Raw genomic sequence first — 25,685 nt, forward strand, 5'->3', positions numbered from 1 at the left:
ATACAGAACACAGTAAATGCACACACCACTCAGCACATATAGCAATAATTATACCAGTACACATCAGTGATTTAGAGTAATTCTTGTTCAAATTTCATAAGTTCAGAGCTGGGCACACAAAGCTGCTTTGCTAGATATGTAAAATAATGTTACACTAAAATCAAAGTAAACAAAAGTGATAAAGTGATGCTAGTCAAAGTGTTCCCACAGTAGCACTGACTGCATTTAGTAATGAAGCATTTAGTTTTATGGTAATGTGATTTTTATGTGGTGGGTATTTTTACATTTGAATTATTTCACTAGAACCCTCACGTTGCCTCTGCTTCCTCTGTTCTATAGGTGTTGCGATTCATAGCACTGGTAAAGCTGTTAAGCTACTGCTTTGAGATTAGTACAACTTTAGTCATGCAGCCCTATATAGGCAGTAGAAGAAGCCGTTAATCCACCTGCAGAGCTTTAAACGCGTGGATGAGCTGTAACTTTTAGATCAGCACAAAAATCACAGTGTGATTTGTTACACTGAACACAGTTCTACGTCACGTCACAGACCGTTTTCTTCAGCTGAACCAGACAGCGCGGCAGGAAAGCGCTGAGAATTTTCGCCGGCCCAAATTCAGCCATTGCATCAGTCAGGCTTCCGTTCAGGCTCGGGTTCGGGCAGACAATCTAAACTCTAGTATGCAGAACTATATTACTATTGTTATTAATTTTCCATTCTTTTTAATACCAGGATACTTTGACTTTTATTCCTCTGCCCGGACCCGACCCAAGATTTCCCATCACTTTCTCGGGCTCCAGGAAATAGTTTGTGATGTAGTCATCTGTTTTTTTAAATACTATTTTCATTTATATAAAGCTATGGCATGATAATCACCATATAGCTATTTAACCAAGTATTATTGTTAACAAAAACGAACGAAATAACAAAAACTGAAAGTTCTCCTTAACTGAAACTAATAAAAAAAGTTATTAAAATGAAAAACTAAAATGAACTGAAATTACAAATTGAATAACCTAATTTTTGTGTTTGTTAATTTATTTATAAGCGCTGTTTCCACTACAGCAGTTTAACAGGGGGTGGTGTTGTGCTGATTCTGAAAGGGAGTCGGATTCTGCAGGGGTCAGATTTGATTAAAAGCATAATATAACATGCAGAGCGCCTCGTGGTCCGCGGATTTACTTATTTTTACAGTGCTCGAGCTAGCCGCGAAATAACGACAGAAAACCCTGAGGAAACTGCAGAATTCTGTATGGGATTAGAATATGAGCGTGAGGGACATAAAAGCATGTTTTTTTGTAGAAAAACAGGAGATGAGGAATAAACTCCACTCAGCTATAAGTCCTGAGAGTAACGCATACACCAGAACACCCCACGCTGCAGGATAAACTGATAAATCTGATAATTTCTGTGAAAATTAGTGAAACCTGTAGAGTTTATTGAGTTTTTCTGTATCATCTCCTCAGTGAGAATCCCCACCCCATAACCAATCAATGAGCTACAACTGTTTACCCCCCCCCCCACTGCTCTTTCATTGTAGAGGCGCAGAATGTCCTAAATGTCCCGTTTTTCAAAGTACAGATTTGGCACGTTACGTCACATGGTTAATATTCCGTCACCATTTTACAATACCTTCACCATAATTAAATATTGTGGTATACAAAAATACCGCCATACCACCCAACCCTATTTCAGAAACACAACACTTACAGAACTTTCCATTTTAAATCCAGTTAGCTACCTCTTTTTTGGAGTTGCCTATTACTAATGAAAATTGATGTTTTACACACCAGTTCTAGAACTGATCTCAGAGCATTTGTGTTTCTTGAACGTACGTGAATACCTGAACCTCTTCTCACAATCATAGCAATAATATGATTTATTTCCAGAGTGAATTTTCTGGTGATGTTTAAACTCATTCTGACACCTAAAACTATTCCCACAGTCTAAGCAGTGATACGGTTTCTGTCTAGTGTGAATGCGCTGGTGTAGTTTGAAGGAATTCTGGTAACTAAAACTCTTTCCACAGTCTGAGCAGTGATACGGTTTCTCTCCAGTGTGAATGCGCTGGTGTAGTCGGAGAGTACTCTGATGACTAAAACTCTTCCCACAGTCTGAGCAGTGATACGGTTTCTCTCCAGTGTGAGTGCGCCGGTGTAGTTGAAGAGTATTCTGTTGAGTAAAACTCTTCCCACAGTCTGAGCAGTGATACGGTTTCTCTCCAGTGTGAAGGCGCTGGTGTGTTTTGAGAGTATTCTGTTGACTAAAACTCTTCCCACAGTCTGAGCAGTAATACGGTTTCTCTCCAGTGTGAATGCGCTGGTGTTTGAGGAGAGTACTCTGTTGACTAAAACTCTTCCCACAGTCTAAGCAGTGATACGGTTTCTCTCCAGTGTGAGTGCGCTGGTGTAGTTGGAGATGACTCTGACGACTAAAACTCTTCCCACAGTCTGAGCAGTGATACGGTTTCTCTCCAGTGTGAATGCGCTGGTGTCGTTGGAGATGAATATTTTGCTTAAAACTCGTCCCACAGTCTGAGCAGTGATACGGTTTCTCTCCAGTGTGAATGCGCTGGTGTAGTTGGAGTGTACCCTGATGATTAAAACTCTTCCCGCAGTCTGAGCAGCGATAAGGTTTCTCTCCAGTGTGAATGCGCAGGTGTTGTTGGAATGCACCCCGATGATTAAAACTCTTCCCGCAGTCTGAGCAGCGATAAGGTTTCTCTCCAGTGTGAATGCGCAGGTGTCGTTGGAATGTACCCCGATGAGTAAAACTCTTTCCACAGTCGAAGCAGTGGTGGAATTTCTTTGGGCATGTACTTTTCTGCATTTGTTCGGGAGAGGTAGGAGAGGGTATTGGCTGAGTATTGGAGATTTTTGCGGATTCCATGTTCCTCTCCTCTTCTAGTAGTTTAACCTCTATGTGAACTGTTCCTGTTGAGTGCATTTAAGCTAAATTAGAAACAGGTTGCAAAGACGACACTAGGAGAAGAAGATCTGGAACAGGATGGCAGTCATTTCTGGAAGAAGTAAAGAAAAAACAAAACACAAGCTTAGTACAAGTTTTTAGTGTGAAATGAAACTCTCTTAGCTGGCAAACAGAAAATCGGGAAATCTACATGCAAATACCAGTATTTCTCACAAATATCCCCCCAGATAAACGGTTTTCACACAGTGAAAAGTTGTAAATGGAGCAGAAAATCTGGAAAGGAACTCAGCTGATAGCTGAGCATGACTATGCTCTGGAAATCTCCATGACCAGCAGCTGGAACTGGAGGAACTGACTCTTCTCCAACAACTCCGAGTAAAATCCCTGTAGAGAAGAAAAGCGAACCCTGTGAAAAACCTTATTATTGAGGAGATGGACCACAGACCGCTGAGTGTCTCTTAACCAATGTTGGTGTCGGTTCAATGAGAAAGTCCCGCCTTTCAGGAGAAACAGCCAATCAGCTTGCTGGTTTTGGTCGGAGCAGCTGACATTAAAACCTGTAAATCTGGATATACAGCGATTTTTCTAAAGGAAAGACAACGGAGCTAACCATGTAAACTGTGATGAGATCACTGCCCTAAAATTGTGTTTTCCAGCGGATCCAACTAATCAGCTAATAAACAATCCTTTATTAGGTTTAAATGTTCAAATCTCTTAGCTCCCTATCGACCATAGATCAACCATTATGTATAATCAGCAGTGTATTAGACACATAAAACCGCCACTTACTTTATTAAGTGCATTTAAACAGAGAAATCTCTAGAATATACAGTACAGTGGGAATAAACACACATAAAACTCCATAAACACACTGAACTGAGCTCTGAATTAAAGTTAGTGAAGCTCTGAGCTGATCGTGAAGTTATTTATCTGTTTGTTATATTTACGCTGTTTAAAAGATGATCCTCACATTATTGAACTACATGGAGAAAACCTGAATTAACAGCATACACCGGCTCGCACTGTTGACAGATCGTATGGTTTCATGCCAAATGTCGAGTTGTGTCTGAAATATTCTGGAGGCCGCCATATTGAGAAAGATGTAAAATACACCTCTAATAATCATAACTCCACCAATTGACACCCGATTTTCACACGGATTCACACCTGCTTTCATGCTTAAATACTTTATATTATGCTTTTAATCAAAGAGACATATGATATAATTTTATTAATTATTAATGTTAATAATTTTATTAATCAAATAAATTGTATTAATTTTATATTCAAATATACATGTTTTTTTTTGTAAAAATGCATTTTATTATCACACATATTGTCTTGTACATTGAACTAATTGCAAATGTAATTAAAAGCATTAATAAGAACTACTTAGCATTTGTTACCTGTCTCCACTCTATAAACTTGACCATGAAATATTATTATTAAAATCCTTTAGAGATGTATTTTTTGCATTGTTGTGTGAGTCAAAATCCCATTCATGCTTTTATAGTTTTTCATAATAAATCATAAAATTCATTATAAACACCACATATTAACACAGGTTATGTACACTATAGAGGATATAACTTTTTACCAGTGGTGTGCAGTGAATACAGTGGGTACTCCTTCTGCAAACACAACAACCTCCCACCTAAACTTAAAATTATATCACTGCATTACTGGCTGTTTAATTAGATAAGGAATCGAGTTAATTAATATGCTTATGACGTATATTTGGTCGTTGCCGTCTCCATTCCCGCGTGCTCTGTGGGCGTGGATGCAGTGATGTAATTCGAAAATCCCTAAAAGTCTTCCAGAGTAGGATGCACTGATGTACCCTCTGTTGGAAGCCTATTCGAGGCGGGTTTTAAGCGGCTTCTTTCGTCTCCTACGGTTTTCAGACAGGTGGCAAGATGGCGTCACAAAATCAGTTTCCGGGTCACGAAGGAGAGGAGGAGGATCGGTAGGAAAAAGGAGACACTTTTGGGGTTTCTGGACGCAGCCTAGGTATAAGATATCTATGGCAGCGACGTTTACTACAAATCATGATGCATTATGGGAGTTTTTATTGCCCTCAAAATCATGTTCCAATTCCCCCTTACGATTCGGATACTCAAAGAAAAATGTCTGAGATGTTCAATAGTGCTATAACTAGTAACTATGAAGCCGTTTCGGTCCCAGCCTCTGATTTCCACCCTGATGTTCCTCGAATCCACCCGAAACATGGGAGAGAAAGCTGAAGAGCTGCTAGAGCTCAGAGAACAGGACAAACACAGCAGCAGTCTTATGCTCGCTATAGTTTCTCTAAAACGGTGCAGTTTAATGCGGAGGAAATGCAGCGATGCAGAAAGAGGAGTAAAGAGCTGGAAGAACAAGAGTGAGAGCAGTGCAATAAGGAGAAGTTGGAGCTCGGGGAAAGACTGAAAGAGTAAAAGAGAGAGAGAGAGATAGAGAGAGAGAGAGAGAGAGAGAGAGAGAGAGAGAGAGAGAGAGAGAGAGAGAGAGAGAGAGAGAGAGAGAGAGAGAGAGAGAGACATCTATCGGAGGAGGTGGAGTTTGGAAATCCAATGTTGTCCAAACAACGAGCTATTCCATCAACTGAACACGGACTATTTGAGAGCACGAGAAACACTTACCATCTAACTGATGATCATTTATTTCTCAGAACGGACTCCGCTGATCCACAGTGAAGACTGGAACTGTTCAATCCTACAGATTTACTAGCTGAAAGCTCGTGGAGATCCAGTTTCTGAGGAGGGTACGGCGCGAGACCGGAAGCCTCTCTCAAAACAATTGTGATTCCAGCAACACTTGGCCAGAGTCCAAAACGATTTCCTGTCAAAATAAAAGTCGCCGTAAAATGTAATAAAAATCCGTTTTGAGGCTGTAAATGAAATATTATGAACTAGTTTAATATTGTGTGAAGTTTAAAACGAATTAAAAGCTTTTCAAAACTTATAAACACGTTTTAATAATGTACATAAAAGAAAAAGTAAGAAATTGTACTAAAGCTAGTGTTGCTGGGTAATACAGTTCTGCGCTGGGACTTTATCTATATATTTTGACTCAGGACACATAACTCTTTGAGAAAATTAACATTATAAACAACACTAGTTTTATTTCAGTCAAACCTCTGAAATCAACTGATTTTCACTATTTGACTAATATAAAATATGCAGTCAGTGGCTTAAAGAAATATATATATATATTTTAATGCTACTTTCATTAAAGGGTTATGTGTTCTGAATCATAATATATTGATAAAGTCCCAGCGCAAAACTGTATTACCCAGCAACACTGATTTTAGTACAGTCAAACCTCTATAATCCACAGATTTTTAATCATTCTCTAGTATTAAACAATGTCAGTAGGGGTGGGCGATATGGCTCTAAAATAATATCACGATATTTCAGGGTATTTTTGCGATAACGATATACTTGGCGATATAGGAAAACAGTAAATTATTAATTCATTTCTAGAATATAGTATAAGAGTATAACAGCATAATCATAATGTGGCAAAATAAATAATATAGCATAAAATAATATAATGCTGCAAAAAATATTGCAGAATATTTAGTGCATGAATATAAACTGCAAACGAAAAAAAACAATTATGCAAAAATACACTTAAAGCTTTGCAGTAAATAACAGACTACTTTCAAGACAGAACATCCCTATTATATCACGATATGGATTTTTAATATCATGATATTTCTGTGTCACGATATATTGTATACGATATAATATTGCCCACCCCTAAATGTCAGTGGCTGAAAGAAATATATTTTTCTTTAGAATGTTACTTTTATTAAAGATTTAAGTGTCCTGAGTCAGAATGTTAATAAAGTTCCAGCGCAGAACTGTATTACCCAGCAACACTAGTTTTAAAAAAGTAAAGTCAAACCTCTGAAAACCACTGATTTTTACTGTTCGGCCAGTATAAAATATGCTGTTAGTGGCTTAAATAAATATATTTTTCTTCATAATGCTTCTTTAATTTAACATTAAGTCACATTGTTAGACATATCTGTATATGTTTAACAAAGTATTTTAAATACTGATAACATTTACAATAAATGTACATCAATTAACCATTCTTATAACAGTTACAAACATTGTACATTTTTTTAATTTTTGAATGCCTCAACTAGCTATTAAATGACAAATGTTAAAACATTATTTATCATTAAAATTCCTTAAACTATTGGCTCAGATCATAATTCATTAACAGGATGTACTACAGTTTTTTTCCATTCTTTGAGTATACAATGTTGGTTAAGTTGTGTATTTTTTTTAAACAATGTCAAATTGCTCAAAGTGTGATGTGACTTCTTATTCTTACTGTCACATTCATGCCTTTATTGCATTGTATAGTAATAATATTAATAATAATCATAATAATAATCATTATTATTATTGTTTTATTTTTTTATAATATATTATTATTATTATTATTATTATTATTATTATATATTATTGTTTTATTGTTTTATTAAACAGAATGGGCATAGATATTTTCATTTGTTAACATGTTTTATTCTGTGTATTAATAGAGTAAAATATGGAGATTTCTTATAAATTAGCAAGCCAATCGATGTTATTTTAAACAAACCTGTGTGACAGAGTGAAAATCCACTTCTTACCTGTCTCACCTTACCTTCTTCTCCTCGGTAAAATCACTTCAAAAACGAATTATTTCTTTTTAAATTTAATATTTTAGAAGCTGACTTTTATTTTGACGGGAAAGTCACATGACTTTCCAGCAACTGTTGCTCATTTCACGGAGCTTTCTCTCAGAACAGCTCCACCCCCAGAGCTTGCTGGGCGTGGCTTTCCCCGCAAACTCTCAAAAACTTTTTTTTTTTTGATAAAAAAATTTAGATCTAAATCTGTAAATTTCTAAATGTAAAGATTTTATTTTCTTTTTTCATTTATTTTCTTTTTCCACTCTGTTCACTGTACTGTACACACATTTAACCAAGCTAACTAACACACATTTAACCAAGCTAACTAACACACATTTAACCAAGCTAACTAACACACATTTAACCAAGCTAACTAACACACATTTAACCAAGCTAACTAACACACATTTAACCAAGCTAACTAACACACATTTAATCTAGCTAACTAACACACATTTAACCTAGCTAACTAACACACATTTAACCTAGCTAACTAACACACATTTAACCAAGCTAACTAACACACATTTAACCAAGCTAACTAACACACATTTAACCTAGCTAACTAACACTCATTTAACCAAGCTAACTAACACACATTTAACCAAGCTAACTAACACACATTTAACCTAGCTAACTAACACTCATTTAACCAAGCTAACTAACACACATTTAACCAAGCTAACTAACACACATTTATCCAAGCTAACTAACACACTGTAGCGAGCACAGGGGGTGGGTCTGTTATCCTGTGCGTGCTGCTGCTGTATGCCTGTGTGTGAGAGGATGTCAGGTGTGGGGCCTCCCTCTTAGGTGGGGTTATGCAGAGTGGGGGGCACCACTCTGAATCTACCATCCGGTAGATTCTTAGTCAGTTTAGTGACCTTAGGGCTGTTTTCACTGAATGTCTTGCCTTGGGTTTAACTCTCCTTGCTCTTGTAAGGGCAATAAGTGAGCGGTTCCCTGTTGAATAAAAAGAGCTTTTGATCTACCTCATCTCCCGAGTCAATGGCTTCCTCGCGAACGCTACACTGGTGTCAGAAGTGGGATCTGGCGGCCGAGACGGACGAGCTGGACCAGCTGATCCGGAGGCGGCACAGAAAAAGGATCCAGCGGCGAGGCAGCGACCCACGGGAGGAGGGTACCGAGCGTTACGCCTGCCCTTCCCTACCCGACGGGGCTAGTCAGCCACAAGGCCGGCTGACTGGCGAAGACTCAAGGGAACGGCGCCGTCAGCAGAACGACGGCAGCGGTCAAGAGCGGGAAGACGGCGGCCGCCAGCAGCGAGACGGCGGCGGGCTGCCTGGTGAAAGAGACGGCAGCCGGGGATGGAGCGTCCAGGACCACGCCCCGTCCACCGCAGCGTTGACGGCGACGGCTGCAAGCGTCAATCTCCCACGCTACAGTGGAGAAGTCGCCTGGGAGCCGTACGAGGCACAGTTGGCGGTGGTGGCCAAGCACTACGGCTGGGCCCCGGCGATGATCGCTACCCAGTTATGCTTAGCCCTGGAGGGCAAGGCGCTACAAGTGCTGGTGGACCTGCCGGCAGAAGAGCACGGGGACCTGGAAGCGCTCAAAGCCGCCCTGCGCCAGCGCTTCAGCAAGACTCCTCAACCGCAAGCTCTTCGCCAGCAATTAAGAGAGAGAAAGCGGGAAAAAGGAGAGAAGCTGGGCGTCCTCGCAGCGGAACTCCGAACGCTGGTGAGGCAAGCATACCCCATGTTTTCCAGCCAAGCCCGCGACGAGCTCGCGCTTGACGCATTTTTCAATGCGCTAGCGCCGGGCAGTCTCCAACGTCACGTGAAACTGTCGAAAGTGACATCGCTGAGCCAAGCGGTGGAGGAGGCGGAGAGGGCGGAGCTTATCCTCATGGATCCAAGACCCGCATCCTGTTATCTGGTGGAAGCCGAGGTAACAGACGAGGTACGAGCGGCTCGAGTTTACACAGCGGAGGCCTCCCCACGCACTCTGCGATGTTGGCGATGCAAGCGGCGGGGGCATAAGGCGAGCCAGTGCCACACCACGAGGCCGGCGCAAGACAGGAACGGGAAACGGGCTGGGAAGCTCCCAGCGACAAGTACCCTCCCTACTGAGACAGTGGTTGGCCGGCTGGGCACCAAGAACGGGTTGTGGCTGCACTGCATCATTCAAGGGCTGCCCGTGACAGCGCTAGTGGACACAGGTGCCACCGTGTCCCTGCTGCAAACTGGACTGGCCGCCAAGCTCAAGTCATCACCGTCAAGCACCTGGGAAGGGACCGACACCGTGCTGCGCTCTGTCACAGGAGAAAAGATCCACATGAGGGGCAAGAAAAGGCTCAAGGTGGAGCTGGCACGTAAAGTTCTCCAGCATGAATTCTGCCTGGCGCCCATCCGCGACGCGTGTATCCTGGGGCTGGACTTTCTCCAACATCTCGGGGCAGTCCTCGATATCCCCACAGCGTCACTCAGAGTGGGCAGGACGCGCATTCCCCTGGCAAGCACAAGTGGGCCGGAACCGTCTCCAGCAGGGAGCATACTGGCGTTTCCGCAGGTGGGTGGACAGTTTATTGTGGATTCGGATGTGAGTAATCGAGGACTTGGGGATGTGTTATCGCGGGCGCAGGGGGGCCCGGAGCGCAGTTACTGTGTTAAACACTGCCCGTGTCTGGAGTTGGAGTGTCGCTATTGCGTGCGGCTGAAGCAGCGCGAGGCAGAGGTGGATGAGAGAGTGGCTGCAGTCAGCGACTCTGGCAACGGCGAAACAGAGCCGCGTAGCCGGGAAGAGTTTGTGAAAGCGCAGGGGGAGGACCCTGTGCTTAAAGAAATTCCGCAGTCGAAGCGCGCGGGGCAGCGGCCGGACTGGCGAGACGTAACGCCGCTCGGCCCGGAGTGCAAAGCCTATCGCTCAGCCTGGGACAGCTGGTGTGAGCGCAAGGGTTTGCTTTATCGGCGCCGGGAGGGCAGATCCGGAGCGCCGCTGCAGTCTTTTTGCTCGGGAGCGCTGGAGTATGGGCGCGATCTGGCCGAGCGGCCCATGGCCGTGCATCAAGCTGTGCGTGAGAGCCACGGCGTGCCACTGGAGCCTGGGAACCGTGGGTGGTTCCATGACCGGCTGGCACCTGACCGGCACAGAGAAACTTTGGCGGTTACAACACCACCAGGAACTTGGGGTGGTGGTTTTCCGGGGGAAGCGCGGGGCAGAGCCGCTGCCCGCGTTCGGCGCGCTCCCCCGCACTTGAGGGACTTTGTGTTGGACTAAAAAAAAAAAAAAAAAAATGTTATCGTTGTTGACTGCTGTGTTGTTGCTCATGTAGGTACATGTGTTTTCCCTGTGTTTTGCCACCGAGACGGTTGGCTGTAAGGGGGGGGCTATGTAGCGAGCACAGGGGGTGGGTCTGTTATCCTGTGCGTGCTGCTGCTGTATGCCTGTGTGTGAGAGGATGTCAGGTGTGGGGCCTCCCTCTTAGGTGGGGTTATGCAGAGTGGGGGGCACCACTCTGAATCTACCATCCGGTAGATTCTTAGTCAGTTTAGTGACCTTAGGGCTGTTTTCACTGAATGTCTTGCCTTGGGTTTAACTCTCCTTGCTCTTGTAAGGGCAATAAGTGAGCGGTTCCCTGTTGAATAAAAAGAGCTTTTGATCTACCTCGTCTCCCGAGTCAATGGCTTCCTCGCGAACGCTACAACACATTTAACCTAGCTAACTAACACACATTTAACCAAGCTAACTAACACACATTTAATCTAGCTAACTAACACACATTTAACCTAGCTAACTAACACTCATTTAACCAAGCTAACTAACACACATTTAACCTAGCTAACTAACACACATTTAACCTAGCTAACTAACACACATATAACCAAGCTAACTAACACTCATTTAACCTAGCTAACTAACACACATTTAACCAAGCTAACTAACACACATTTAACCAAGCTAACTAACACACATTTAACCTAGCTAACTAACACTCATTTAACCAAGCTAACTAACACACATTTAACCAAGCTAACTAACACACATTTAATCTAGCTAACTAACACACATTTAACCTAGCTAACTAACACACATTTAACCAAGCTAACTAACACACATTTAATCTAGCTAACTAACACACATTTAACCTAGCTAACTAACACTCATTTAACCAAGCTAACTAACACACATTTAACCTAGCTAACTAACACACATTTAACCTAGCTAACTAACACACATATAACCAAGCTAACTAACACTCATTTAACCTAGCTAACTAACACACATTTAACCAAGCTAACTAACACTCATTTAACCATGCTAACTAACACACATTTAACCTAGCTAACTAACACACATTTAACCAAGCTAACTAACACACATTTAATCTAGCTAACTAACACACATTTAACCTAGCTAACTAACACACATTTAACCTAGCTAACTAACACACATTTAACCTAGCTAACTAACACACATTTAACCTAGCTAACTAACACACATATAACCAAGCTAACTAACACACATTTAACCTAGCTAACTAACACACATTTAACCAAGCTAACTAACACACATTTAACCAAGCTAACTAACACACATTTAACCAAGCTAACTAACACACATTTAACCTAGCTAACTAACACACATTTAACCTAGCTAACTAACACACATTTAACCTAGCTAACTAACACACATTTAACCTAGCTAACTAACACACATTTAACCTAGCTAACTAACACATATATAACGTAGCTAGCTAACGCTACACAACTAAGCTAACTTATCAAGCTTAATAACACAAATATAACCTAGCTAACGCATATCTTTAAGCTGTTAACAACACACAAAGAATCCTCCTCCAACCAGGGGTTAAAATAAACTGGAAACAATCTCAATATTGTGATTAATAGTTTATTTTCAGTCAAATACAGAAAGAAGAAAGAGGCAGTCTCATGCAGAAGCAACAGTAGAGAACATACACTGAGGAGAGCTGCATCTGATGTGAAATTACCATAATTACCCTAATAGTGCACACTATTAATATTAAAGCAGTGATCATAAAAAAATATCATCACACTCTCAGTCATTCTTCCAGTTTTATGTCTCAACGTCCCCTATGTATTAATGCTGCATGAAAATGTTTTTTCTTCCAAAAATAGGAGTTAAGCAGACAACTGCACACTGTAGAATTTTACTATGTGTTTCTACTATTTTCGAATAAACTGAGGATAATAAGGTAATTAAGGTTACCACTACTACTACAGTTGGTGTCACTTAATTCGATCAAATATGCCTTCAATATCACCATCGAATAATTTGATTTATTGTACATACCTGGGAAGTACATTGTTCCCAGGTGGCATGTAAGGGTTTTCAGCTGAGCAGTTAATGTTGATTTAGGCAGTAATTAATTAATAGTTACTATAAAGGAGACACAATTAGTCAGTAGTTCTCCAGGAGATATGTAAGTCTCAGTAAATAATGTGGAACTAATAGTGAACTGCTAAAATCATTAGTTCAGTTCATAGTAATTACTCAGTGATTCCTTGTAGTTAATAGAAAATATTTAGGTGTTAATGAAGCACTATTGCTTAGTTCCTGTTTACTTACCTATTAACTATGAAACAGTATTAGAAAGTGTTACCAAATTCATTACCATTAGGTCATACAAAATTTAAATACCATAAAACCAATAAGCCAATACAACAGATACAGAACACAGCAAATGCACACACCACTCAGCACATATAGCAATAATTATACCAGTACACATCAGTGATTTAGAGTAATTCTTGTTCAAATTTCATAAGTTCAGAGCTGGGCACACAAAGCTGCTTTGCTAGATATGTAAAATAATGTTACACTAAAATCAAAGTAAACAAAAGTGATAAAGTGATGCTAGTCAAAGTGTTCCCACAGTAGCACTGACTGCATTTAGTAATGAAGCATTTAGTTTTATGGTAATGTGATTTTTATGTGGTGGGTATTTTTACATTTGAATTATTTCACTAGAACCCTCACGTTGCCTCTGCTTCCTCTGTTCTATAGGTGTTGCGATTCATAGCACTGGTAAAGCTGTTAAGCTACTGCTTTGAGATTAGTACAAGTTCATGCAGCCCTTAGGCAGTAGAAGAAGCACCCACTAAATCCACCTGCGGAGCTTTAAACGTGCGGATGAGCCGTAACTTTTAGATCAGCACAAAAATCACAGTGTGATTTGTTACATTGAACCAGAGACTGTAAAAAAAGATGGACGCCGTGTCGCCGTTCCCATTCATTTAACGAAAATGAAGCCAATATCTTCCTCCATGTTGGCGATCCTGAAACCCAAGTCTCTAGAGCGCAGTAGAGACCAGAGGAGGGAGAAAGACTGTGGAGAGACAGCCTACTCATTTAAATAACTCCGCCACACAAAGACTGCAGAGCAGGGCTGACGTTCTGTTATTGGTCCCGCCCATAAGCAGCCCTTTTACAATAACCACACCTTTTTGAATAGAGCTGAATAACGTTTCAAAAAACGAATTCTGTGGGGGTATTAAAATTTAACAATATAAGCAGAGGTTACACTAGCTGCCGCATTTAAATAAAGGAGGTAGAATTACAGTATATTGGAAAAAAATGTGATTTAAATTTGTCTGTTTTGCCATTGAAACCTATGGAGATCGGTGGAGTTACACAGCTTTCTGCAGCCGAACAGCAGGGGGCGCCCGACCTGTGGTGGCTTCACTTTTGAGAGACGATGCTCTGTCCAGCTATACACAGTCTATGCATTAAACATAGTTCTGCGTCACGTCACAGACCATTTTCTTCGGCCGAACCCGACAGCGTGCCAGGAAAGTGGTGAGAATTCTTGCCGGCCCAAATTCGGCCATCGCATCATTTAGGCTTCCGTTCAGGCTCGGGTTCGGGCAGACAATCTAAACTCTAGTATGCAGAACTATATTATTATTGTAATTAATTTTCCATTCTTTTTAATAGCAGGACACTTTGACTTTTAATTCTCTGCCCGGACCCGACCCGAGATTTCCCATCACTTTCCTCGGGCCGGGTCTCGGGCTCCAGGAAATAGTTTGTGATGTAGTCATCTGTTTTTTAAATACTATTTTTATTTAATATAAAGTTATGGCATGAAAATCACCATATAGCTAAGTAAGCAAGTATTACTGTTAACAAAAACGAACGAAATGACGAAAACTGAAAGTGAAAGTTATCCTTAACTGAAACTAATAAAAACAGTAATTAAAAAGAAAAACTTAATTGAACTGAAATTACAGATTGAACACCCTAATTTTTGTGTTTCTTAATTTATTTATAAGCGCTGTTTCCACTACAGCAGTTTAACAGGGGGTGGTGTTGTGCCTTTTCTGCAGGGGAACCGGATTCTGCGGGGGTCAAATTTCGGCAACGTGCTGCAGCGTGCAGAGCGCCTTGTGGTCCGCGGAATTACTTATTCTTACAGAGCTCGATCAGTGATACGGTTTCTGTCCAGTGTGAATGCGCTGGTGTCGTTGGAGAGTACGCTGTTGAGTAAAACTCTTCCCACAGTCTGAGCAGTGATACGGTTTCTTTCCAGTGTGAATGCGCTGGTGTAGTTGGAGAATACTCTGTTGATTAAAACTCTTCCCACAGTCTGAGCAGTGATACGGTTTCTTTCCAGTGTGAATGCGCTGGTGTAGTTGGAGAATACTCTGACGACTAAAACTCTTTCCACAGTCTGAGCAGAAATACGGTTTCTCTCCCGTGTGAATGCGCCGGTGTTGTTGGAGATTACTCTGATGACTAAAACTCTTCCCGCAGTCTGAGCAGTGATACGGTTTCTCTCCAGTGTGAATGCGCTGGTGTAGTTGGAGATGAATTTTTTGCTTAAAACTCTTCCCACAGTCTGAGCAGTGATACGGTTTCTCTCCAGTGTGAATGCGCTGGTGTCGTTGGAGATGAATCTGTTGATTAAAACTCTTCCCACAGTCTGAGCAGTGATACGGTTTCTCTCCAGTGTGAATGCGCTGGTGTAGTTGGAGTGTACCCTGATGATTAAAACACTTCCCGCAGTCTGAGCAGCGATAAGGTTTCTCTCCAGTGTGAATGCGCAGGTGTCGTTGGAATGTACCCCGATGAGTAAAACTCTTTCCACAGTCGAAGCAGTGGTAGAATTTCTTTGGGCATGTACTTTTCTGCATTTGTTTGGGAGAGGTAGGAGAGGGTATTGGCTGAGTAATGGAGATTTTTGCGGATTCCATGTTCCTCCCCTCTTCTAGTAGTTTAACCTCTATGTGAACTGTTCCTGTTGAGTGCATTTCTGAAGCTAAATTAGAAACAGGTTGCAAAGACGACACTAGGAGAAGAAGATCTGGAACAGGACGGCAGTCATTTCTGGAAGAAGTAAAGAAAAAACAAAACACAAGCTTAGTACTAGTTTTTAGTGTGAAATGAAACTCTCTTAGCTGGCAAACAGAAAATCGGGAAATCTACATGCAAATACCAGTATTTCTCACAAATATCCCCCCAGATAAACGGTTTTCACACAGTGAAAAGTTGTAAATGGAGCAGAAAATCTGGAAAGGAACTCAGCTGATAGCTGAGCATGACTATGCTCTGGAAATCTCCATGACCAGCAGCTGGAACTGGAGGAACTGACTCTTCTCCAAGAACTCCGAGCAAAGACCCGGTAGAGAAGAAAAGCGAACCCTGTGAGGAACAGTCTGAGGCATACCTGTCAAGTCTCCCGTTTTGGCCGAGAAACTACCGTATTTTACTCCTCTTTCCCGCAGTCCTCTGGCATTAGTATTTTCCCGTAAATTTCCTGTATTATATTAAAATGTAAAAAACCTTATTATTGAGGAGACGGACCACCAACCGCTGGGTGTCTCTTAACCAATGTTGGTGCCTGTTCAATGAGAAAGTCCCGCCTTTCAGGAGAAACAGCCAATCAGCTTGCTGGTTTTGGTCGGAGCAGCTGACTTTAAAACCTGTAGATCTGGATATACAGCGATTTTTCTAAAGGAAAGACAACGGAGCTAACCATGTAAACTGTGATGAGATCACTGCCCTAAAATTGTGTTTTCCAGCGGATCCAACTAATCAGCTAATAAACAATCCTTTTTAGGTTTAAATGTTCAAATCTCTTAGCTCCCTATCGACCATAGATCAACCATTATGTATAATCAGCAGTGTATTAGACACATAATACCGCCACTTACTTTATTAAGTGCATTTAAACAGAGAAATCTCTAGAATATACAGAACAGTGGGAATATGCAGTAGAATATGCAGTTACATGGTTGAGAAACACTGATCTAATGTGACTTCTATTCATTTGTAGTTTACAGTAAAATTACTGTAAGACCTCATATCCTGATTAAATAGAGGGATTCCGACAAATGCAATGCTAGTGGGTGGCTCGAAGCGGGCGGCGGGAAAAACAATCCCTTATTTTTAAGTCCAAAACTTGACAGGTATGGTCTGAGGCTGTGACCGAAATGACTCCCTACTCCCTCATTAGTGTTGCGCTATTTAGGAAGACACCATGTAGTTCACTAAGTAGTGGTGAAACAGGAGTGATTTCAGACACTAACTCATTATCATGCGCCAGCACCGGTCACATAAACACACACAGGTGAGAGAGGGGTTGAGCCGTGTTTAAAACTCCATAAACACACTGAACTGAGCTCAGAATTAAAGATAGTGAAGCGGATCATGGAGTAATCTTTCTGCCTGTTATATCTATGCTGTTTAAAAGATAATCCTCACATTATTGAACTACATGGAGAAAACCTGAATTAACAGCATACACCGGCTCGCACTGTTGCCAGATCAGGTGGTTTCATGCCAAATGTCGAGTTGTGTCTGAAATTTTCTGGAGGCCGCCATATTGACAAAGATGTAAAATACACCTCTAATAATCATAACTCCACCAATTTACACCCGATTTTCACACGGATTCACACCTGCTTTCATGCTTAAATACTTTTTATTAAGCTTTTAATCAAAGACAGACATATGATATAGTTTTATTAATTATTAATTTTATTAATATTATCAATCAAATAAATAGTATTAATTTTATATTTATATATACACATAAGTCCACACATAAATCCACACATATATGTATGTGTGTGTGTCGATTTATGTGTCATGTATAAATATAAAATGAATACTTTTATATTTTATATATAAAAGGGGGGGGGGGGGGGTATTTTTTATGTATATTATTTTATTTTTGTACCTGTGTGTTTTGATATTTTAGAATTCGTTAGATTATATTTCCTTTAGCATTTTGAGCTAAGTTAAGTTGGTTATTTTCCTATTTCATATCTATATTTTTCTGTTTTTATTAAATGCTGCGGAGCTTTAAACGCGCGGATGATTCATTTTTTATGTATGTTATTTTATTTTTGTACCTGTGTGTACACTATTTCTGTTTTGTTGTTTTAGAATTCGTTAGATTATATTTCCTTTATCATTTTGAGCTAAGTTTAGTTAGTTATTTTTCTATTTCATACCTATTTTTCTGTTTTTATTAAACGCGCGGATAAGCTCGCGTTCACGCTCGGGTTCAGGCAGATAATCTAAACTCTAGAATACAAAACTATATTATTATTGTTATTAATTTCCATTCTTTTAAATAGCAGGATACTTTGATTTTTATTTCTCAGCCCGGACGCGACCCGGCCCGAGGAAAGTAATGAAAAATCTCGGGTCAGTCCAGGCTCCAGGAAATAGTCATCTGTTTTTTTAAATACTATTTTTATTTTATATAAAGCTATGGCATGCTAATCACCATATAGCTAAGTAACAAAGTATTACTGTTAACGAAAACGAACGAAATAACGAAAACTGAAAGTGAAGGTTGTGGCGATAATTTTGGTGAAAATTAGTGAAACCTGTAGAGTTTATTGAGTTTTTGCTGTATGATCTCCTCAGTGAAAATCCCCACCCCATAACCAATCAGGGAGCTCCAACTGCTTACCCCTCCCACTGCTCTTTCATTGTGGATGCGCAGAATGTCTTAAACGTCCGTTTTTCAAAGTTCAGGTTTGGCACGTCACGTGGTTAATATACCGTCACCATATTTAAATACCGTGGTATACCGAAACACCTTCATACCGCCCAACCCTACATTGAACTAATTGCAAACGTAATTAAAAGCATTAATAAGAACTAGCCTACTTAGCATTTGTTACCCGTCTCCACTCTCTTAACTAAAAACTTTACCATGAAATATAATTATTAAAATCCTTTAGAGATTTATTTTTTTGCATTGTTGTGGGAGTCAAAATCCCATTCATGCTTTTATATTTTTTTCATAATAAATCTATAAAATTTAAGTTAAAATAGGTTCAGAGTTTAAAAAATAAAGTTGAAATTTGTGATTCAACAAGCAGCTGGCACCCATTGGGTGGAATGGCCCATATATGTATATGTATATACCGTATTTTTCGGACTATAAGGCGCACTTAAAAACTTTTAATTTTCACAAAAATTGACAGTGCGTCTTATAATACGGTGCGCCTTTTGTATGGATTTTACTCGTCAGGTTGTAAGGAGCAGTAAACACACACTCCGTGCAGCGTTATAGAGAGTTTCAGTGCTATACAGAGTCCAGAGCCGTGCAGCTCCGAGGCTGAGCAGCAATAGCATTAGCTAGATGCTAACCGCTAAGCTAGCTAGCTTATTCACTGAGATCAGTATTATCTAAATTTTACTCGTCAGGTTGTAAGGAGCAGTAAACACACACTCCGTGCAGCGTTATACAGAGTTTCAGTGCTATACAGAGTCCAGAGCCGTGCAGCTCCGAGGCTGGAGCAGCAAATAGCATTAGCTAGATGCTAACCGCTTAGCTAGCTAGCTTTTTCACTGTTCAGAGATCAGTATTTTCTAAATTTAGCACTTTTAATACTGCTGGAGCAGTATTATTAGAGTTAGATGCTAATCGCTAAGCGTTCACCGTTCAGAGGTGAGTTATCGGCCTGTAAGTCTGTGCTGCTTTGCCTGGCTAGCATTAGCTAGATGCTAAGCGCTAACTCTCTCAGAGGTGAGTTTTATCAGCCTGTAATCTGCTTGTTTACCGTGTTAAAACAAGCTACGGGGGACGAATCGCTAGCTAATATCTCACTGTCTTACCAGAACACGCAGGATTACTCAGTGTAACGCTGTCGTTTAAGTTTGAGTTAACTTTACTAGTTTAGGTGACTAGCTAGCGTGCTAGCGGATAGCTATGCTAACGCTGGTGCAGCAAGCCTTAGTGGACATCTGGAAATCTAAGCTTACTGTAAATAAACTGAAGCACGTTACTCACCCAAATAAACAGTTTTCAGGAGAGGAATCTGTGTAGATTAATATCCAGCACTCGTTTGACTTTGAAAGAGCTAGATTTGTATACTGAGACGCTCCACCGGCAAGCGACCACCCCCGGTGGGGGAAGGGAAACATGGCGCCACCCCTGTTCACTTTGATATAGGCACCCTTTCTAGTGTCACTTAACGCGCCTTATAATGCGATGCGCCCTATGTATGGAAAAATAGCAGAAAATAGGCGTTCTTTGATAGTGCGTCTTATAATACGGTGCGCCTTATAGTCCGAAAAATACGGTAATATAATAAACAGTGTATGTTACACTTTAATAATAAATGAACAAGAATAAATGTGGATTAAACCCCCCTCCACACACAAGAAATAAACAAATATTAATCTCATACTCCTTCTGCAAACACAACCCCCCCCCCATCAGTTACATATACATGTAACTTATATATAAATATAAAATTAATGAATAAACCTTATTAATATGTTATACCATATGTTTGCCTTTGTTAAAGAGCATAATATAAAGTATTTAAGCTGCTAGAGCTCAGAGAACAGGACAAACACAGCAGCAGTCTTATGCTCGCTATAGTTTCGAGAGGCAGTAAGAGCAAAAACTGTCCCTGTCCTGTTGCTGCTGTCTCGCGACACCCACCTACTGTCCCGTGACACTCACGTACTGTCTCGCGACACCCACCTACTGTCCCGCGACACTCAGGTACTGTCTCGCGACACTCACGTACTGTCTCGCGACACTCACGTACTGTCTCGCGACACTCACGTACTGTCCCGCGACACTCGCCTGCTGTCCTGCGGAGCTCTTTAACTGGCCTGAGAAGCTCAACGACTGTCCTGCGAAGCCTTTTAACTGTACCGTGGAGCTTTTTAACTGTCCTGCGAAGCCCTTTAACTGTCCTGTGGAGCTTTTTAACTGTCCTGTGGAGCTTTTAACTGTCCTGTGGAGCTTTTTAACTGTCCTGTGGAACTTTTTAACTGTACCGTGGAGTTTTTTAACTGTCCTGTGGAACTTTTAAACTGTCCTGCAGTTTTTTTGTAGACCTAATGAAGCAGATTAAATCAAATTATACAATGCAGACGTGGCAAGCAGTTATCCAACACTTATTAAACAAAGTTAAGTTATTACAATATTGTTGTAGATGTATCATGTCATTTTGCTTGACGTTTACTTTAGGAGTTCAGGGGAACATGTTTACCTCGGTGGATGAAATGCAGAGATGAGTGCAGGTGTTGCTGTGAATTCAGAGGATTTAAAATACAGTAATCATGCTGATAAACTGTGTGTCTATTACTATTTCACCCAGTAACATTTGATCTCTCGCTATACCTCTTTAATTCTGAGAACACAGCGGGAAAAGTTTTAACCAGAACCTAAGAAAAGTGGTTTCCCCACTGTTTATTACAGCAGGAGAGGATTAAAAGCACAGTAGTTGCTCAGGTGACCAGCCAACGCCGCTATAGCCAAAAAAAGTTTGATCAATAAAATACTAAAAATATTTAAAATGAATAAAAAAATAATTAATATAAAATAAAAACTCATTTAAAACACAATCAAAGGCTATCTAATAGTACGCAGAATGATATCTTTTTCAGTTTCAAATAATTGAAACAGCTCACCAAAACCTCAACCTATCCTTTATATTTGATTCAATTTATAGGTCCTCACTCATCTTAATTTATTTAACTAAACTGAGTTTTTATTTTTAGCCTCGCTCTGAATTCAGCTCCGCGCTGAGAGAGAGAGAGAGAGAGAGAGAGAGAGAGAGGCACGGCGCAGCGCATTTTGCCTGATATCTCTTGATTAAATATCAATAAATATGTGAATTATTTTTGTAATAATAATAGAAATCTAGCAGGCGTATTATATTTGTGTGAATAACATGAAATGTTTAAAATGAATACAGACATGTAGAAAAAAAACGAAGACAAGCTGTAACCTAGATATAAATAATTATATCTTAATAATAATATAATAATAATATAATAATAATAAATAATATGATATTGTCCATCGGCACAACCCTAATTGTAACTAATACAAGTACACAGTGATGGGATTTTGATGGAATAGGCCAGTGTTTCTCAACCCTGGCCAAGGAGGCCCACTGTCCTGCAGTTTTTGGAGTTGTCCCTGCTTCCAATACACCAGACAATCAGCTGTCAATTATTGTGTTAATGTGGGGCTGTCAAAGTATGACAATTAATAAAATGTGCAGGGCAGTGGCCCTTAAAGACCAGGATTGAAAAACAGTGTAATAAGCAATAGAATAGGCTCTATCAAAAGACCACAAATTAAACTGTGTCACTGAAATCGTTTCATACCTACACTGCAAAAATCTAAATATCAGCAATTGAAATGATATTTTACATTATTTAAGTAATTCAGAGCCCAAAACAAGCACATACGTTTTTTTTCATGATGGTGATTTATGATGACTGATTTATGAATTTAAGTGTAACGCAAACACCTAGATTTTATTGATTATTTTTAAAGAAAATTTACCAAGAAAAAAATAAGCAAAATGCTGTGCAAATGCTTTAACTAAAATTTAGACTTTTAGACTTAATTTAGACTAATTTAGACTTTAATAGAATGTAGATAAACAATAATAAACGAGAATATAGCAAAAAAAAAATAATTTATTAATTAGACTGTTCCAGGAACTTATATACAGACACACATAAGTACACAGACATCAGAAAAAAATGAATAATAAAAAAATATAATTATACCAGAATGTGATATAGAATATAAAAGAGATATATGAGTGTGATAACTGTGAGATTAGGCTAAATACACATGTAATGTGTGTGCAGACATGAACAAGGTCGTTACCTGTGTCCATATTAGTTATTAATTTAAAGTCATACTATTTTTGATATTTGATATTTTGTATTATGACACTGGAAATATTATATAATAGATTTGATGGTCAAATCTAGGGGAATTATCTCATAAGTCTTAAGTCGTCTCAAAAAAACTAAGATAAGACACAATGTATCACATTGCGGCACAGTTAAAAGCTCCACAGGACAGTTAAAAAGCTCTGCAGGACAGTTAAAACAGTTAAAAACCTCCGCGGTACAGTTAAAAAAAACTCCGCGGTACAGTTAAAAACCTCCGCGGTACAGTTAAAAAACCTCCACGGTACAGTTAAAAACCTCCGCGGTACAGTTAAAAAAAACTCCGCGGTACAGTTAAAAAACCTCCACGGTACAGTTAAAAACCTCCACGGTACAGTTAAAAACCTCCACGGTACAGTTAAAAACCTCCACGGTACAGTTAAAAACCTCCGCGGTACAGTTAAAGAGCTCTGCAGGACAGTAGGAGAGTGTCGCAAGACAGTAGGTGAGTGTCGCGGGACAGTAGGTGAGTGTCGCGGGACAGTAGGTGAGTGTCGCGGGACAGTAGGTGAGTGTCGCGGGACAGTAGGTGAGTGTCGCGGGACAGTAGGAGAGTGTCGCGGGACAGTAGGTGAGTGTCGCGGGACAGTAGGAGAGTGTCGCGGGACAGTATAGGTGAGTGTCGCGGGACAGTAGGAGAGTGTCGCGGGACAGTAGGTGAGTGTCGCGGGACAGTAGGAGAGTGTCGCGGGACAGTAGGAGAGTGTCGCGGGACAGTAGCAACAGGACAGGGACAGTTTTTGCTCTTACTGCTGCTGATAGTTTCTCTAAAACGGTGCAGTTTAATGCGGAGGAAATGCAGCGATGCAGAAAGAGGAGTAAAGAGCTGGAAGAAAAAGAGTGAGAGCAGTGCAATAAGGAGAAGTTGGAGCTCGGGGAAAGACTGAAAGAGTAAGAGAGAGAGAGAGAGAGAGAGAGAGAGAGAGAGAGAGAGAGAGAGAGAGAGAGAGAGAGACAGAGAGAGAGAGAGAGAGAGAGAGAGAGATAGATCTATCGGAGGAGGTGGAGTTTGGAAATCCAATGTTGTCCAAACAACGAGCTATTCCATCAACTGAACACGGACTATTTGAGAGCACGAGAAACACTTACCATCTAACTGATGATCATTTCTTTCTCAGAACGGACTCCGCTGATCCACAGCGAAGACTGGAACTGTTCAATCCTACAGATTTACTAGCTGAAAGCTCGTGGAGATCCAGTTTCTGAGGAGGGTACGGCGCGAGACCGGGAGCCTCTCTCAGAGCATTGTGATTCCAGAGTCCAAAACGATTTCCTGTCAAAATAAAAGTCCCCGTAAAATGTAATAAAAATCCGTTTTGAGGCTGTAAATGAAATATCATGAACTAGTTTAATAATATGTAGAGTTTAAAACGAATTAAAAGCTAAACTAGTGTTGCTGGGTGATACAGTTCTGCGCTGGCACTTTATCAATATATTCTGACTTAGGACACATAACTCTTTGAGAAAAGTAACATTATAAACAACACTAGTTTTAGTTCAGTCAAACCTCTGAAATAAACTGATTTTTTACTATTCGCCTAGTATAAAACATGCTTTCAGTGTCTGAAAGGAATATGTTTTTATTTATAATGTTACTTTTATTAAAGAGTTATGTGTCCTGAATCATAATATATTGATAAAGTCCCAGCGCAGAACTGTATTACCCAGCAACACTGATTTTAGTACAGTCAAACCTCTGAAATCCACAGATTGTTAATCATTTTCTAGTATTAAACAATGTCAGTGGCTGAAAGAAATATATTTTTCTTTAGAATGTTACTTTTATTAAAGATTTAAGTGTCCTGAGTCAGAATGTTAATAAAGTTCCAGCGCAGAACTGTATTACCCAGCAACACTAGTTTTAAAAAAGTAAAGTCAAACCTCTGAAATCCACTGATTTTTACTATTCGACCAATATAAAATATGCTGTTAGTGGCTTAAATAAATATATTTTTCTTCATAATGCTTCTTTAATTTAACATTAAGTCACATTGTTAGACATATCTGTATATGTTTAACAAATTATTTTAAATACTGATAACATTTACAATAAATGTCCATCAATTAACCATTCTTATAACAGTTACAAACATTGTAATTTTTTTTTTTTTTTAATGCCTCAACTAGCTATTAAATGACAAATGTTAAAACATTATTTATCATTAAAATTCCTTACACTATTGGCTCAGATCATAATTAATTAACAGGATGTACTACAGTTTTTTTCCATTCTTTGAGTATACAATGTTGGTTAAGTTGTGTATTTTTTTTTAAACAATGTCAAATTGCTCAAAGTGTGATGTGACTTCTTATTCTTACTGTCACATTCATGCCTTTATTGCATTGTATAGTAATAATATTAATAATAATCATAATAAAAATCATTGTTTTATTTTTAAGTGTTTTATTAAACAGAATGGACATAGATACTTTCATTTGCTAACATATTTTATTCTGTGTATTAATACAGTAAAATATGGAGATTTCTTATAAATTAGCAAGCCAATCGACGTTATTTAAAACAAACCTGTGTGACAGAGTGAAAATCCACTTCTTACCTGTCTCACCTTACATCTTCTCCTCGGTAAAATCACTTCAAAAACGAATTATTTCTTTTTAAATTTAATATTTTAGAAGCGGACTTTTATTTTGACGGGAAAGTCACACGACTTTCCAGCAACTGTTGCTCATTTCACGGAGCTTTCTCTCAGCACAGCTCCACCCCCACAGCTTGCTGGGCGTGGCTTTCCCCGCAAACGCTCAAAAACTTTGTTTTTTGATAAAAAAAAAATAGATCTAAATCTGTAAATCTCTAAACAAACATTTTCTTTTATTTTCTTTTATTTTTTTTAATTTATCCACTCTGTTCACTGCACTGTACAC

General features: G+C 39.8%; 4 protein-coding genes and 1 pseudogene across 5 annotated transcripts in view; 1 reads left to right on the plus strand and 4 right to left on the minus strand.

Moving 5' to 3' along the window:
• Positions 1–25,685, plus strand: part of LOC111196242 (zinc finger protein 239-like) — a 443,969-nt gene that overhangs the window by 349,552 nt on the left and 68,732 nt on the right. The window lies entirely within an intron of this gene.
• The window catches only part of LOC111196241 (zinc finger protein 239-like), a 61,606-nt gene that overhangs the window by 12,166 nt on the left and 23,755 nt on the right, over positions 1–25,685 (minus strand). The window contains exon 1 of one of the 2 annotated variants that reach the window (XM_049469172.1): positions 5,566–5,731. The exons of the other annotated variant lie outside the window; for it this stretch is intronic. The gene's annotated coding sequence lies outside the window, so the exon portion shown is untranslated. Of the gene's footprint in view, positions 1–5,565; positions 5,732–25,685 lie in introns of those variants that run through there. 2 annotated transcript variants of the gene reach the window in all.
• Positions 1,863–24,081, minus strand: LOC125785576 (zinc finger protein 239-like; annotated as a pseudogene).
• Positions 12,473–25,685, minus strand: part of LOC125780454 (zinc finger protein 501-like) — an 89,298-nt gene continuing 76,085 nt past the window's right edge. Inside the window, exon 3 of the mRNA XM_049469173.1 lies at positions 12,473–13,187. The gene's annotated coding sequence lies outside the window, so the exon portion shown is untranslated. The remainder of the gene's footprint in view (positions 13,188–25,685) is intronic.
• LOC125802150 (zinc finger protein 850-like) overlaps positions 12,473–25,685 on the minus strand; it is a 28,340-nt gene continuing 15,127 nt past the window's right edge. Inside the window, exon 3 of the mRNA XM_049479123.1 lies at positions 12,473–15,947. Within this exon, the coding sequence (XP_049335080.1) occupies positions 15,044–15,947 (904 nt within the window). The 3' untranslated portion in view covers positions 12,473–15,043. The remainder of the gene's footprint in view (positions 15,948–25,685) is intronic.

Source organism: Astyanax mexicanus, chromosome 1 (genome assembly GCF_023375975.1).
Source record: "Astyanax mexicanus isolate ESR-SI-001 chromosome 1, AstMex3_surface, whole genome shotgun sequence".
NCBI classification, from domain to species: domain Eukaryota; kingdom Metazoa; phylum Chordata; class Actinopteri; order Characiformes; family Acestrorhamphidae; genus Astyanax; species Astyanax mexicanus.